This window comes from Myotis brandtii, unplaced genomic scaffold (assembly GCF_000412655.1).
Source record: "Myotis brandtii unplaced genomic scaffold, ASM41265v1 scaffold741, whole genome shotgun sequence".
Taxonomy (NCBI): domain Eukaryota; kingdom Metazoa; phylum Chordata; class Mammalia; order Chiroptera; family Vespertilionidae; genus Myotis; species Myotis brandtii.
Genome location: NW_005370950.1, coordinates 406909 through 422141, shown reverse-complemented (window position 1 = coordinate 422141; position 15233 = coordinate 406909). Strand labels below are relative to the sequence as shown.

The window sequence follows — 15233 nt, the reverse complement described above, 5'->3', positions numbered from 1 at the left end:
ATCCTAGGCCAGCTCCACGCTAGTCACCTGGGAACTCACGAGCAGAAAACACACTGGAAACTTGCTCTTCGAGGGAAAGGCAGACCGGGGACCCAGACCCTGTGCGCAGCCCAGATAAGCGAAAACGTGTGGAAATAGGACTTTGCCCCTCAGGGTCCGGAGTCAAGGACACAGGTCCCCAGCTGGCAGGGGAAACAGGTGTCATTCAGCAAACATGACCGACGCGCAGCCCTCCTCTTGGGGAAGGTGACCACAAGGTGGAGCTACAAAGCAACTCTATACCATGCTCCTTGGGCCGCCTGACCCCCTCCCTTGACAGTGGCTCGTTCATTCCCCTCTTGCAGTGCTTCATTGCCTCAAGTGGTCCTCCTCCCCCCTCCAACCCATACATCTCCTCATGATGACCCCTCATTGTCACATCACATACAACCGTAGATGGAGGGTGCATCCTCCCCCTAGCACCAGTGCTGAAAAGATGAGACTGTGGACAAATGGAAATTAAATTCATTCAGAAAAGGATTAATAGACAAGAAACATGAACCAACGTGTCTTGAAGAAAAAGGCTGTACGCAGTAAAAAGCCACCTGTAGGCATAGAACTACATGGCTAGATGGGCTCTTTAGCTCCCAGCCTCTATGCAGGAAAGCAGCTAAATTGCAGTGGTTGGGGCGACACAGTGAATGGAGTGGGGTGGGTTCTCCAGGAAGGCCGTTTTCATCTCTCCTTCAGTCACTGTTCCAAGCTGTTCCATCCCTGATACACCCTGTGCTTTCTACACAAGAACATGTGCACACAAGTCTGAAACATTTTCTTGGCAATCTCCCCTGTTCTAGAACGTTTTATTTTGGGAGACATTTCTCATGATTTACTGTCTTCCACCACCACCTCAGGTCAAAACCCAAAGGGAAGAAGATTCCATAGAAGCTTGGGGCATATCCACCATTTCCCTCATAATTCAAAGTTCACTCCACCATTCCACTGTAGCCATGCTCCCTTCCTTGCTGTTGACAGATGTAGACAGGCCTCAGACTCTGGCTGGTGGGGGCCTAGAGCAGGGCATTCACTCCATTATGAAATTGTTGATCCTGGTCAGCAGCACAGCTGTTTCTAAGCCTGGAGAGGTGAGGAGGACATGGCAAGAATGAGTAATGGGAATGCTAGTGGAAAAGAAAAATGAGGTAATGAGAGAAAGTTCTTACCAGTTATCTCTCTCTTCTCGGCACATCTCCTACAGGGAAAAAAGCTTCCCATGGTGAGTTCAGCCACCTTCAAGCATGACCTTTTGAACCTGGGTTCCCCCAAACTGCTTTTCCCAGATTCAAGCCAATTTGGTGTCCAAGGAAGGGTCTAAGAATCTCAAAGGAACCAAACAGACCCAACCCCAAACTCCAGGCAGTATGAATCTGAATCAGTCCCATCACCAGGACCCTGGGGAGAATAAAGATCCAGAAAGCTAAGGCACAAAACACTCACCCACGGAGGAGGAACAGCCCCAAAATCAGCAGGGTGGAGACACAATCAATGAGGAGCCATATCATTAGGTAGGTTTTAGGGGGCTGTGGGAGTAAAAAAAAAAAAAGGGCCCCTGTTGGTGGCCAGAGCCCCAAAGGTAGTATATGGGGGAGAAAGGAAGAGAGGGGCAGGGTTAAGGAGAATCAGGGAAGAGGAAATAGGAGGAGGTTGACAGTAGTAGAGCCCTCACAATAAGCCAGACGGGGTAACGCATCTGCTGCAGCAGCTGGCAGTCATTGGTGGTGACCGAATCCACCCCTGCACACCAGAGTATGGAGAAGAGCCAGGGCTTGTTCACAACAAATAGGTTCACTGAGACATTATCCTCATGCAGTGCTCTATGGAGGCGAAAAAGAAACAGGTGACATCCAGAACCATGGGGCACAAGGCATGGGAGGCAGCTCCTGTCTGGGGTCACACAAATGTGTCTCTCCTCTTTGTCCCATGACAGCCCTTCAATGGTCTGAGGAAAATTGACCATGTCCCCCTGAGTCTTCTCTTTTGTAGGCCCAACAGTCACTGTCCTTCTAGCTGGGGCTTGGAATCTGGCTTATCTCCTTCACTATACAAACCCATTTAACCTGATCTTACTCCAGTTTATCAATGTTCCTTTCAACGTATGCATCTGCAAATGATATCCAGGTGGCTTGCACAAGCTTTGAGTAGAACAAAACTCTTCTTGCCTTCTCGGCACTATGCCTGTATGAAGGCAGCCCACGGTCAGGTTAGTTTCAGCAATATGACGTGCACCGATGACTCATTATGCACAGTGTCCAATCAAAGCCCTGGTCTTTTGCACACATTTCTGCTGATGCCAGTGTCTCCTCTCTTGTCTTTGAGCAACTGAGCTTCTTTTGAGCCCCAAATATGGGTTTTTACATCTATCCCTGTTGCGTTTCATCTTGGTACCTTTGGCCTATCATCTCAGAGTGCTTAGACCTTTCAGGGCCTTGTTTTCATCATTGATATATTCATTACCAAGTCACATGTTTTGGAAATGTGATCGGCAGTCAATGCTGACCAGGACAAGACTAAGGTGAGGGCCACCCCAATGTTGTCTCCCTCCATGGTGACAACTTGAGGAAAGGTCTTTGAAATATTTATTATAACTGGTCTATCTATCATTCAGCACACATTTTTTGTTCTATCTAACCAGAAGAACATTAGAAAAGATCTTGGCGGCTGAATGTTTTGAGGTTGATCATGTTTACTGGATGGGTCAGCTTTGGGGGCCTAGCTCACATTGGTGACTCTATCACCTCTCTCCTTTGCATCCATCCTCTCTAGCACTTATCTCTTTGGTGTAGAATGAAAGCTAAAACCCTTCTCTTGGCCTACAAGGTCTGATCCAATTTGTTCCCTGCCCACCTCTCCAGCCTCACCTCCACCGTGCTCATTAGGCTGCTGTTCCTGCTCTTCTGCAGCTCTCCTCATTGTTCACTCCTGTGATGCATCAGGTCTCAGCCTAGGCACCACTTCTTTAACCATTCTTCCTAATGTGGCCCCTCACTAACCCCTCCTTCCCAACTCCAATTGCTCTATTGCATCTCCCCATTTTATCACCTTCATATCATTTATCAGTGTCCAATATGCATATATTTTGTTCAATGGTTTATTGTTTTTCTCTTTCAGTTGTATGCCCAAAGACTGCAATAAATAGTGCCTGACATACAGTAAGCATTTGATAAATATTTGTTGTATGAGTGAATGAATGAGTGGTCTTTGCTCTCCCCACATTGGCTCTTCCCCACCATTAAGCTGCATGTGATCCCCTCAGCTCCTTTCCTCTGGAACTTACTTTATATCCAATTGTGGTAGGTCTTGATAGGGGAGGTTGAGAAACAGGGGCCTCTCAGTTCTGTTGACTCCCAACTGTCCATATATCTGGTGCATTCTGGGTGCCCGTTGTTGGACATTAGCCCGATCTTCATCTGGGAGCCAAAGGACCTGTGGTTCAAGGAGGATGGGTGTGAAGCTGGGGAAGGCCTGGGGATTCCAGGGGCAGGGGCAGAGCAGAGAGGTTTGACCACAGAGTGGGGTAAATGAGCTAGGTGGGGCCCTGGGGCAGGGACAGCTCAAGATTGTCACCATGGCCTAGGGAAGGCAGTGTGGGGGGTGGTGAGGGGCACTTGGGGTCCTGGCAATATCACCATGGCTTGAGGGACCCTTGAATTCAGCACAGTCTCCAATGTCAGGTTCACATAAGTGTCATAGTATGTGTGGTTTCGTGGTGGGCGGCGCAAATCAAACATAATGGAAAGGTTGAGGACTGCAGCTTCCTTCAATAACTCTTCCAATGTTGGTACTGTCTGATTCTCAGCCTCTTTCCGATCAAGGCCTGATAGCTGTGTGGCCTCCCAGAAGGGTGGCCTCTATAAGAAGAGAAAAATTATTTCAAGACTAGAAGAAGCCTCTGGGTCATTCCCCCATCCTCATCATCTCACTCATTCCCTGACTTGGGGTCCAGCTTCTGCCCACATCGTTGTCAGGGTCTTTCTTTCCTCAAACGATGGCCTTTTCCAGACCTTCTAATGCCTTAATCTGTTAACCCACCCTCCTACCTTCCCAGTTTCCTAATTTCCTCTCTCCCACTACAATTTCTCTTTGGTTTCATGAAGATCTCTGGGATTGTGACCCCTTGGTTTTATCCCAATATCAGCAGCTTTCTGGCTGTACCTACATCCCCTTCCCATGGTCCCTCCACAGTTTGAACTCTTCCACAGCACCATCAACAGCTTTCTTAACCTACCTGTTCTATAGGTACAAATTTTGATTCAATTCTACAATTGCCCCAGGAGGCAGAGCACACTATGTGGACTTTTGGCACTGCAGTCCTGTTTTTCTCTTTGGTGCCACTTAGCCATCTGTTTTCTTGTCCTTGATATACTCTCTCTCTCCCATTTCTCCTAGAGGCTATTCCAAACCTGGGTCACTCTTCTCCTCCCTTTGTAATCAACAAATTACCTCCTAATCACTGACCTGGTAAAAGCAAGTTACTTAGCACTTATTAAGTATTTACTATGTGCCAGGTAGTGTTAGAAGTACTTTATGCAACAGACCCTGTCTAGGAGGCAGGTGAAAATTTCCTCTTTGAATGTTGCAAGATTAGATAGACAAGAAGCACTCTGGAATGTCATAGTAAGGACTTCCATATATCTACTTTTCCACAAAAGCAAAAAGAATATGGCAAAAAAGGTAAAAATTATGGTCGATTTCTTGAATATAATAAAGATGTCAAGTATGAAATCTTTAAAGCTATGGGGGGAAAAATCTCATTGATGAATTTTATATCCAGTGAAAATATCCTTCAAAAATAATGTCAGCCATGGCTGGGTGGCTTGGTTGGTTGGAGCATCATCTAGTGTACCAAAAAATTGTGGTGTACCAAAATGGTTGCAGTTTGATTCCTGGTCAGAACACATACCTAGGTTATAGGTTTGATCCCCAGTCAGGGCACATATGGGAAGCAGCCTAATGATGTTTCACTCTCACATCACATCAATGTTTCTCTCTTTCTCTCTCCCTTTCTCTCTCTCTAAAATCAATTTTTAAAAGACATCCTAGGGCAGTGATGGTGAACCTTTTGAGCTCGGCGTGTCAGCATTTTGAAAAACCCTAACTTAACTCTGGTGCCGTGTCACATATAGAAATTTTTTGATATTTGCTACCATAGTAAAACAAAGACTTATATTTTTGACATTTATTTTACATATTTAAATGCCATTTAACAAAGAAAAATCAACCAAAAAGTGAGTTCACGTGTCACCTCTGACACACATGTCATAGGTTCGCCATCACTGTCCTAGGGTGAGGATTTTAAAAAAAGGAATAAAAAATAATGGTGGACCCAAGCTCATTTTATGAAGCCAGCATTATCCCCAAAACCAGATAAAGACACTACAAAGAAAGAAAATTATAGGCCAATATCCCTGATAAACATAGATGCTAAAATCCTCAACAAAATATTAGCAACCGGATCCAGCAATACATTAAAAAGATCATACACCATGATCCAGTGGGATTTATCCCAGGGATGCAAGTTTGGTACCATATTCACAAATCAATGAACGTGAAATGCCACATGAACAAAATAAAGGATAAAAAGCACATGATCATATCAATAGACTCAGAAAAAGCATTTGATAAAACCCAGCACCCATTTGAGATAAAAACTTTTCTCAAAGTGGAAATAGAAGTAACATACCTCAACATAATAAAGACCATATATGACAAACCTACAGCCAACATCATACTTAATGGGGAAATACTAAAACCATTTCCCCTAAGAACAGGATCAAGACAGGGATGTCCACTCTCACCACTCCTGTTCAACATAGTACTGGAAGTCCTAGCCACAGCAATCAGACAAGAAGAAGAAATAAAAGGCATCCAAATTGGAAAGGAGGCAGTAAAACTGTCATTTTTTACAGATGACATGATACTGTATATAGAAAACTCTAAATATTCCACTAAAAATCTCCTAGAACTGATAAATGAATTCAGTAAAATAGGATACAAAATAAATATTCAGAGATTGGTTGCATTTTTATACACTAACAATGAACTATCAGAAAGGGAAACTTGCCATGGCCGGTTTGCTTAGTGGTTAGAGCATCAGCCTGCACACCGAAGGATCTCTGGTTCAATTCCCAGTCAAGGGCACATACCTGGGTTGCAGGTTTAATCCCTGGTCCTGGTCAGGTGTGTGCAGGAAGCAACCAATCAATGTGTCTCTCTCACATCAATGTTTCTCTCTCTCTCTCCCTCTCTCTCTTTCCCTCCCTTCTACTCTCTAAAAGAAGCAATGGAAAAAATATCTTCAGGTGTGGATTAACAACAACATCAACAACAAAAGGGAAACTAAAAAAAACAATCCCATTTACAATTGCATCCAAAATAAAATACCTAGGAATAAATTTAACCAAGGATATAAAAAAAATAAATTTAACCTAGGAATAAATTTAACCAAGGATGAAAAATTATAACACACTGAAGAAAGAACTGAAGAAGATACAAACAAGTGGAAGCATATATCATGCTCATGGATAGGAAGAATTAACATCATTAAAATGTCCATACTACCCAAAGCAATCTATAGAATCAATACCATTCCTATCAAGGTTCCAATGCGCCCGGCCGACATGGCTCAGTGGTTGAGTGTTGACCTATGACCCAGGAGATCATGGTTCAATTCCTGGTCAGGGCACATGCCCAGATTGTGGGTTCGATCCCCAGTGTGGGGTGTGCAGGAGGCAGCCGATCAATGATTCTTTCTCATCATTGATGTGTTCTCTCTCTCTCCCTCCCTCTCTCTCTCTCTCTCTCCATCTCTGAAATCAATAAAAATATACTTTAAAAAAGATTCCAATGGCTTATTTCACAGAACTAGAACAAATATTCCAAAAATTTATATGGAACCACAAAAGACCCCGAATAGCCACAGCAATCTTGAGAAAGAAAAACAAAGTTGGAGGTATCACACTACCTGATATCAAACTATACTACATGGTCACAGTAATCAAAACAGCATGGTGGTGGCATAAAAACAAGCATATAGATCAATGGAACTGAATAGGGAGCCCAGAAATAAACCCACGCTTTTATGGTCAATTAATATTTGACAAAGGAGACAAAAACATACAATGAGATAAAGATAGTCTACTCAATAAATGTGTTGGGAAAATTGGACATATATGTGCAAAAAAAAAAACTAGACCACCATTTTACACTACACATAAGAATAAACTGAAAATGGATTAAAGATTGAAATGTTAGATGTGAAAACATAAAACTCCTAGAAGAAAACATAGCAGTAAAATCCTGGACATTGCTCTTAGCAATATTTTTTCTAATATATCACCTCTGGCAAGGGAAACAAAAGAAAAATAAATAAATAGGACTACATTGAACTAAAAAGGTTTTCCACAGCAAAGGAAACCATTAACAAAATGAATAAACAGCCCACCGAATGAGAGAATATATTTGCCAATGATACATCTGATAAGGGGCTAATTTCCAAAATATATAAAGAACTTATACAACTCAAGCCCAGGAAGACAAACAATCCAATTAAAAATGGGCAAAGGACCTGAATAGACACTTCTCCAAAGAGGACATACAGATGGCCAATAGACATGAAAACAAGATCCCTAATCATCAGTCAGCAAATTAAAACCACAATGAGATATCACCTCACAATTCCTACCATCAATAAATCAACAAACAAGTGCTTGCAGAGATGGGGAGGAAAGGGAACCCTAGTACACTGCTGGTGGGAATGCAGATTGGTGCAGCTACTGTAGAAAGCAGTATAGAGTTTCCTCAAAATATTAAAAATGGAATTGCCTTATGACCCAGCAATTCCACTTCCAGGAATATACCTGAAGAAACCCTAAACACTAATTCAAAAGAATATATGCACTCCTATGTTCATTTCAGCATTATTTACAATAGCCAAGAGCCCATCAGTAGCTGAGTAGATAAAAAAGCAGTTGTACATTTACACAATGGAAAACTGCTCAGCCGTAAAAAAAAAAAAAAAAAAAAATCTTACTTTTGCAACAACATGGATGGACCTAGAGAACATTATGCTAAGTGAAATAAGCCAGTCAGAGAAAGACAAGTACCATATAATTTCACTTATATGTGGAGTCTAATGAACAAAATAAACCAACAAAGTGATGACAGATTCAGAGAACAGACTGACAGCTGTCAGAGTGGATGGAGGTTGCAGGGCTGGGTGAAAAAGGTGAAAGCATTAAGCAAAAAACAAACAAACAAACAAACAAACAAAAAACAACCAAAAAACTCCTGGCCAGTGTTGCTCAGTGGTTGAGTGTCGACCCATGAACCAAGAGGTCACCAGTTTGATTCCTAGTCAGGGCATAGGAGGCAGCTGATAGATGATGATTCTCTCTCATCATTGATGTTTCTATCTCTCTCCCTCCCTTCCTCTCTTTCCAAAAATCAATAAAAAATATTTTTAAAAAACAACAAAAACTCATAGACACAGACAACAATATGATGATTATCAGAGAGAAAGGGGGTGGGGGAAGGTAGAAGACGGCATAGGGAGGATAAATGGTGATGGAAGGAAACTTGACTTAGGATGATGAACACACAATACAATATACAGATGATGTATTCTAGAATTGTGCACCTGAAACCTCTATAATTTTAGTAACCAATGTCACCCAATAAGCTCAATAAAAAAGTGATAATACACATGTTCTCTTAATACATACTTTCACATTTTCAAATAAAGTCCTAATAAAAAAATAATGGTGCAAAAAAAAAGACTTTTCCAGATAAGTGATTATTGGGTGAATTTGTCACCAGCAGGAAACTGGAGCATAGTCATAATATTACTCATTGTGTAAAATAAGAACAGATATGCCCATATTTACATGAGCAAATAAATGAATACAAAATAAATGTGAGATAAAATAAGTACTTTATGTGTATTAATTTATTTAATCCTTCCAATAATCCTGCAAGTTACGCTTATTATTCCCATTTCACAGATGAGAAAAATGAAGCACAGAGAGACTAAGGAATGTTGCTCAGGCTCACAAGGCTAGGAAGTGGTGAAACCAGGATTCGACCCAGATATCCCTTGTTCTTAACACTCTGGTATGTAAATATATAGAGAGTTAAATGGGGAAAAAAAAGAAAGTTGCAAAAGAATATGTGAAGTGGTCCTATTGGTGCAAAATGAAAAATATATATGTGTGTGTGCATATATCTGTATGTATACATATGTATATATAGAATATGTACCCAACTGTTAACAGTGACTATCTCAGGGGGACTGGATTATGAGAGAGTTTTTAATTTTTAAGTTATTTCTCTGATGTTTTACTTTTTTAAAAAATATATTTTATTGATTTTTTACAGAGAGGAAGGGAGAGGAATAGAGAGTTAGAAACATTGATGAGAGAGAAACATCAATCAGCCGCCTCCTGCACACCTCCTACTGGGGATGTGCCCGCACCCAAGGTACATGCCCTTGACTGGAATCGAACCTGGGACCTTTCAGTCCGCAGGCCGACGCTCTATCCACTGAGCCAAACCGGTCAGGGCTGATGTTTTACTTTTTTAAAAAATATATTTTATTGATTTTTTACAGAGAGGAAGGGAGAGGAATAGAGAGTTAGAAACATTGATGAGAGAGAAACATCAATCAGCCGCCTCCTGCACACCTCCTACTGGGGATGTGCCCGCACCCAAGGTACATGCCCTTGACTGGAATCGAACCTGGGACCTTTCAGTCCGCAGGCCGACGCTCTATCCACTGAGCCAAACCGGTCAGGGCTGATGTTTTACTTTTTTACAAGGAACATGTATTACTTTCATAATCAGGAAAAGAGGAACTGAAAAAACTAAGTATCCTTTGCAATGTATTCCATCACCTGCAGGATTGAGTCCACACACCTGGGCCTGGCATTTGAAGTTTTCTTAAACCAAGCCTTTGCTCCCCTCACCAGTCTCCCCTCCCACTGCTCTTATCTCCTGGTGCCACCAAGCCACTTTCTGTTCCCTGAAAACACTTCTTCATACTTCTGGGCTTTACCCATGTTCTTGCCTCTGACTAGAATTCCCATTTCCTGCCTTGTCCATCTTAAAAACTGCTCAGGTGTCCTCTTCTGTGAAACTACGCTTGACCCTGTCCCACACACACCCTGCCAAACAGTGACCTCTCTACTCAGTAATTATCGATACTGTTATCGCTGTAGTTTTCATATTCTGATAGCCTGTTGCCAAAGCTCTCATTTATACTAGAAGGTTATGACCTGAGGGCAGACTGTATACCTATTGCTCAGCACAGCACTCAGCACTCGCTTATCAATGAATGAACTCTGCCCTGAGGGCCCCTGCAGGTGGCTATCTCTTCCAGGACGCTGTCCTCACCTCCAGGAACCAGGCCCCGGCATTGAGTCTCTTCAGTTCAGCCCAGGAGAAGTCGCTGCTGTGGGCGGTGATTCGGGTTGGGAACACAGAGGCCACATCTGTGGTTCTGCTCAGGTGCTCATCATGCATGAGGAAAGGGATCCCATCGGAGCTGAAGGCATGAAGGATGTCAGAGGGCCAAGCTCTGGGGCTGCTCTCATTTTCGGAGTTCCCCTGCTGTGTCTGTCAGCCCCCAGTTTCCCTCACCTGATCATCACATCGGTCTCAAACACATTAGCTCCACATTCTGCTGTCTTCCGCAGGGACATCAGGGTATTCTCGGGGGCCAGCTGGAAGAGGGAATTGGTGAGGCGGTCACAGGGAAGGGTAGGAGCCTGGGAACCCACAGGCCTAGCCACTGCAGACCCTCCGTGCCATGCCAGCATTCTGCCCACACTCACCATAGGGGCCCCTCGGTGTCCAACCAGCCTAGGCTTGGGGGATAAGTCTCTGCGTTCCATGATACAGGTTGAGGAGATGCAGAGGGGGGCCAGGTAGATGGCCAGGACAATTGTAAAATACACGAACAGTAGCACAATCTTGTGGCCTGTGAGGAGTGGGGGACCAGCTGTGGAGAAGGGGCAGCGGGCGAGCTCTGGGGGCAGAAAGCAGAGTGCAGGTGCAGGGAATCAGGCAGCAGGAGGCTGAAGCATGGATGGCCAGCGAGGGTGTGTGTGGGAGTGGAGTTGGTACCTCTTTTGTGGATATGGTAGAAGTTATCAGCCACAGGCCAGGCCAGGATGGTGATGAAAGCAACAGCTCCAATGTGAAGGAACGGGGCTGTGGCCTATGGAGGAGAGTTGGTGAGGAGGACTCTGTCCTCCCTTTCTTCTCTGAGGACCTGACTTTTAGAATTCAGACCTACTTGCAGTTTTGGGGGACCAGGGAGCAAGATAGGTCCTGGGGTTGGCCACAGGCCCAGGCTCCCAACCAGGGACTGGAGATCAGCCACTCACCCACAGTGACAGACGTAGGCTAAGCCACTCCTCCTGCCATTGGACATCCAGTACCACGAGTCCAGCGAGCACAAGAAGTACAATGAGGAGCAGCAGCACCTGGGGGACCCGGGATGAATAGGCTACTTGGGCTGCTCCTCATTCTATGAAAACAGAACCATTCTCCTCCCCTGACTCCTTTACTTTCCTTCTTTCGGTTAACAAACATCTACTGGGCTTCAGGTCTTCAGTTTGAGCCCGGGGTTAGAATAGTGAGGTTTTCGACATATAGCCAACCAAATGCTGGGATCAGGGGCCCCCTTGCCTGCTCACTCCCATTCCCACTTTACCTTGTGGACACTGTGCAGGTGTAGAGGCTGGCCACAGAACCACAGGAGCACAGCCAGGAGCTGGGGGTAGAGGGTGTTGGAAGTAATGAGGTGCCAAAAGCGGTGGGCCACTGAGGTGGGCTTCCCAGGCTGACACCTCCCTCTTCCCCTCCCCACAGTGGGACGGGTAGAGCTGAACCAGAAGGAAGGGCCGAGGTGGGGGCTAGGCCAGTACCCACCAATAGCAGGGACGCATATGTGACCAGTAGAGAGACAAAAAGCGTAAATGCCAGGGACCAGTCCATCCAGTGTCCCCACTGGCGGAACAGGAATCTGTGGGAGGGGAGAGGGAGGTATCCGAGTGCAGGAAGGGGTGTCAGCAGGGGCCTGAGGGGAGTTGGGGTGGGTGGACCAAGAAGGAGGACTACAAGGTAGTGAGGGGCAGCCTTTCACAGGGCCAGGGACACCAAGGACTGGGGAGCCTTTGTGGAGGGGTCTTCTAAGGATGTTGGGCAGCAGGAGAGATGGGCAGGGCTGGGGATGACTGAGCACCCAGGGGCCCAGGGTGGGGAATAGGTTGACATGTTTGCTGAGGCAGGGGGTCCATGACACACTCATTGAAGTTGTGCAGGTCATTGAGAAGGATGAGCCCGATGTACAGCCAGCCCAAGGAGAGGAGGACAGTGAAGAAGAGCAGGCCAAACCACATATATTCACACTGTAAAGGAGCAGGAGAGAAGCTCACAGCCGATTCCCACTTTCAGCTCAAAGTCCCCAACGGATGGCAGCTTAAAGGGACTTCCTGCCAGGCGTTGGGCTGCTCTGCTCTGCCAGCAGCTCTTTCCATATTTGAGAGAGATTTTCTTCCTGGGGAGAGAAAGCCCCTTCCCTCCACCCCCAGCTGCCTCTGAGCGCAGTGGCCTCCTTAGCCTCCTTCTCCCCTTCACAAGGCCTCTGCCTTGGACTTCAGGTGCCCCCATCCCTACTCCACCTGGCTGGTTTTCATCCTGTCCTTGGGACACTTCCTCCAGTGGCAGCTATACAGGCAGTGGATGCTGCGGGCCCAGACGGAGCAGCAGTTGGGGGACTTGGCCATGGTGAGGGCCTGGGGGAAGAGATACTCTGCCATCAGGGACCCTGGTGAAGGCAGATCCCAGCCTTCCTCCCAGTGTATCTGAGGAGCCTGATGGAGAAGCAAAGGCCTGGGCTGCTGCCCAGCAATGGAGGTCATGGAGCAGGTCCTGCGTGCCAGAGTGGACGAGGAGGTGAGCAAAGGATGACAATCTCCAGGGTCTTTCCCTTTAATCTGGATACCTGGTCAGTCTGGGACACTTGGGAAATCCAGCTTGTTGGCCTGCAGGATGAACACGCAATCTCTCCTACCTAATAGCATGCCCATTTAACAGGAGAAACTGCCTGGGGTGGGGCAAACTCAATTCAACAAGTTGAGGCAGATTTAACCAAGCTTCAGGCAGCCCCAGGAATTAGGAGTAACATGAGGCTGAAGTTCCAGTTCTGACCTGGGGCTAAAGGGAGGCCTAGCTAGTGGGCCAGTTACTATGGATACAGATTACACACATCACAAAGCCCTGACTGAAAGATTCTCTGTCTCCACCTTCCAGGGGGGCAGGGAGCACAGCCAATAAGAGGAAGCCAGAGGAACAGGCAGTCTGGGTCACTCCCAGACTTAAGGGGCTCTTTTCCTGTCCGCACACCTGGAAAATCCAAGCCCTCTTGCCCCAGTCCGATCACTTCCCGCCCAGTCACCCCCCCCCACCTCAATCAGTAACCCAGTCTCCACCTCCCCCTTTTCAGGGCCCCACCCTCTGAGGTCCCTTAGGTGAAAGTGCAACAAATACAGGCCAAAGGTATGGGGGGTGTGGTTGTCCTGGGGCAGGCGATCCCTGTACCTTGTGCTTTTGGGTCAGGCTGAGACTGAGTTGGCTTAATTGATCCCAAACTAGGCTGGGTGTGTGATGGTGATTATCCTAAGAAGGAGTGCGATTTGTGTCAGCACTTGTCTGTGCGTGTGTACTCGTGGCTGGCAGTACAAATGGGTTTGTTGATGACTTTGGGTGTGTAAAGAGCTCCTAAATACACCCAAAGTATGTGTGGTCTGTGGGACACAACCCCTTGTCATTTGAGCTCTCCTGAGGCCGTGGAGTCTTAGAGGGGTGCACAGTGGCTGGGCCCCTGAAAGGAGGGAGGGTGTAGCTACTCCTGAAACAGCCCTCCTTACACTATGCTTGCCTTGGGAAAGGAGGTTAGGGTAGGCTGTGGAGGGGTGGGGGCCTGAGGCTGGGGGAAGGAAACCTCTCTGCTTCCTGGGCTCCCTCCCAGGAAAAAGTCATCCCAAAGGGAGGCTCTGCCTCTTCCCACCCTGGGACTGGGTTGTGGTAGCCTGTCCTGGGCTCCATCGGCACCTCCTGCCTCCTCAGATCCTGCCCCCAGTACCCCAGGCACTGCCTGCCAGAGCCCCACCTCCCTCCAGGAGCTGTCTAGAGAATGGGGTCAGATCTGAGCAGCTTGAAAAACCCTCAAGGAAGCTGAGCAGGGGTGCTGCCCAATCCCTGAAGGTTGGAGCCAGCCTCCGCCCCGCTGCCTGTAGCCCCCCAGCCTTCCCAGCCCTCACACCTTTTCTCAGCGGCAGCTCTGCTCTCGGCTCTGCACTGCACCGCTTCCCAGATCCTCTTCGAGTTGTCTGCCTCCTCTCTCTTTCAGTCCACCACTCTGCCCCACCAGTCAAACAGGTGGCACTGTTGCCACCTACAGGAGGCTGTGTGGGTCCTCTCTGAAGGCCTGCAGCTGCTCTCTGGCTTGTGCCGTCTGGGTGGGAAGATGGGAGGGGGGAAGGAGGAGGGAGAGCAGATCTGCTTCTTTACTCGCTGCTGCCGGTCAGGGGGCTTTGGGGTGAGGAATTCTTTTGTACAGCCTTCCCGGTTCCTCTGTCCCTCCTCCTGCTCCCCTCAGTCACTGCCAGGGCTTTGTCCTGTCTCTGGGAGGCGAGGGCTTAGGGCACTGGCAGGCGGGAGGGAAGCTGGGGGGAGGTGACTACACAACTTTGCAACTTTCCAGAGAAGGCCCCCCCCCCCGGGGAGGGGTGTGTGTGAGGGAGTCCAGCATTTGGTCTCAAGCTTCATGGGAGGACAGCCTTCGTTCATCAGCCTCCTTTCCCTCTTGGGAGTCTACTCCCACTTTTGCAAAGTGCATCAAGAAGAGAGAATTGCAAGCTACTTCCTGATATCTGGACAGCAGATCACCCTGCTTCTAGGCCGGGGTCCCCATGGGCTTTGTGGCTCCTAACCTTCCCATCCATCACCCCAGACAGTATATGCTCATTCAGGATGGCCAAGACTCGCATCATTCCAGCTGCTTTATCTCCAAGGCATCTAAAGTCTCCTTCTAAGAATCATTTGAGGAGTATAGGGAGTTAGGGTCACTGGATTGTGAAAGATGAACACATTGTCGATGTAAGAAACGTTCAAACCTGTAGATAATTTTTATAAGT

The 15233-nt window shown here is 46.7% G+C and overlaps 1 protein-coding gene across 8 annotated transcripts; it reads right to left on the bottom strand.

Annotated features, from left to right (window-relative positions):
- Positions 1-488: 488 nt before the first annotated feature.
- On the bottom strand, positions 489-14706 carry GDPD2 (glycerophosphodiester phosphodiesterase domain containing 2). Of its 8 annotated transcripts, none has more exons than XM_014530512.1 (17): positions 14360-14470; positions 13040-13079; positions 12717-12830; positions 12340-12443; positions 11965-12058; positions 11747-11806; positions 11418-11516; positions 11155-11248; positions 10863-11056; positions 10669-10751; positions 10423-10573; positions 3663-3884; positions 3311-3459; positions 1703-1850; positions 1474-1556; positions 1200-1228; positions 489-1113 (listed from the first exon to the last, which is right to left on the bottom strand). In XM_014530512.1, the coding sequence occupies exons 3-17, from the start codon at positions 12819-12821 to the stop codon at positions 1061-1063; spliced, it is 1668 nt and encodes a 555-aa protein (XP_014385998.1). In that variant the 5' UTR covers positions 12822-12830; positions 13040-13079; positions 14360-14470; the 3' UTR covers positions 489-1060. The 8 variants fall into 8 exon arrangements, with proteins under 8 accessions (XP_014385998.1, XP_014386001.1, XP_005882911.1 ...); XM_014530515.1 differs by having other exon boundaries at positions 10863-11008; positions 14360-14468; XM_005882849.2 differs by lacking the exon at positions 13040-13079 and having other exon boundaries at positions 10863-11008; positions 14360-14706.
- Positions 14707-15233: the final 527 nt, after the last annotated feature.

Excerpts from the sequence above, each read along its gene's own strand:
- GDPD2 (XM_014530509.1), bottom strand. The coding sequence starts at position 12,705 with ATGGGGGCACCTGAAGTCCAAGGCAGAGGCCTTGTGAAGGGGAGAAGG. Across the intron at positions 1,557-1,702 it reads GTTACCCCGTCTGGCTTATT|CCCCCTAAAACCTACCTAAT; the intron begins GTGAGGGCTCTA and ends TTACTCCCACAG. Across the intron at positions 1,229-1,473 it reads GGGCTGTTCCTCCTCCGTGG|GAGATGTGCCGAGAAGAGAG; the intron begins GTGAGTGTTTTG and ends TTTTCCCTGTAG.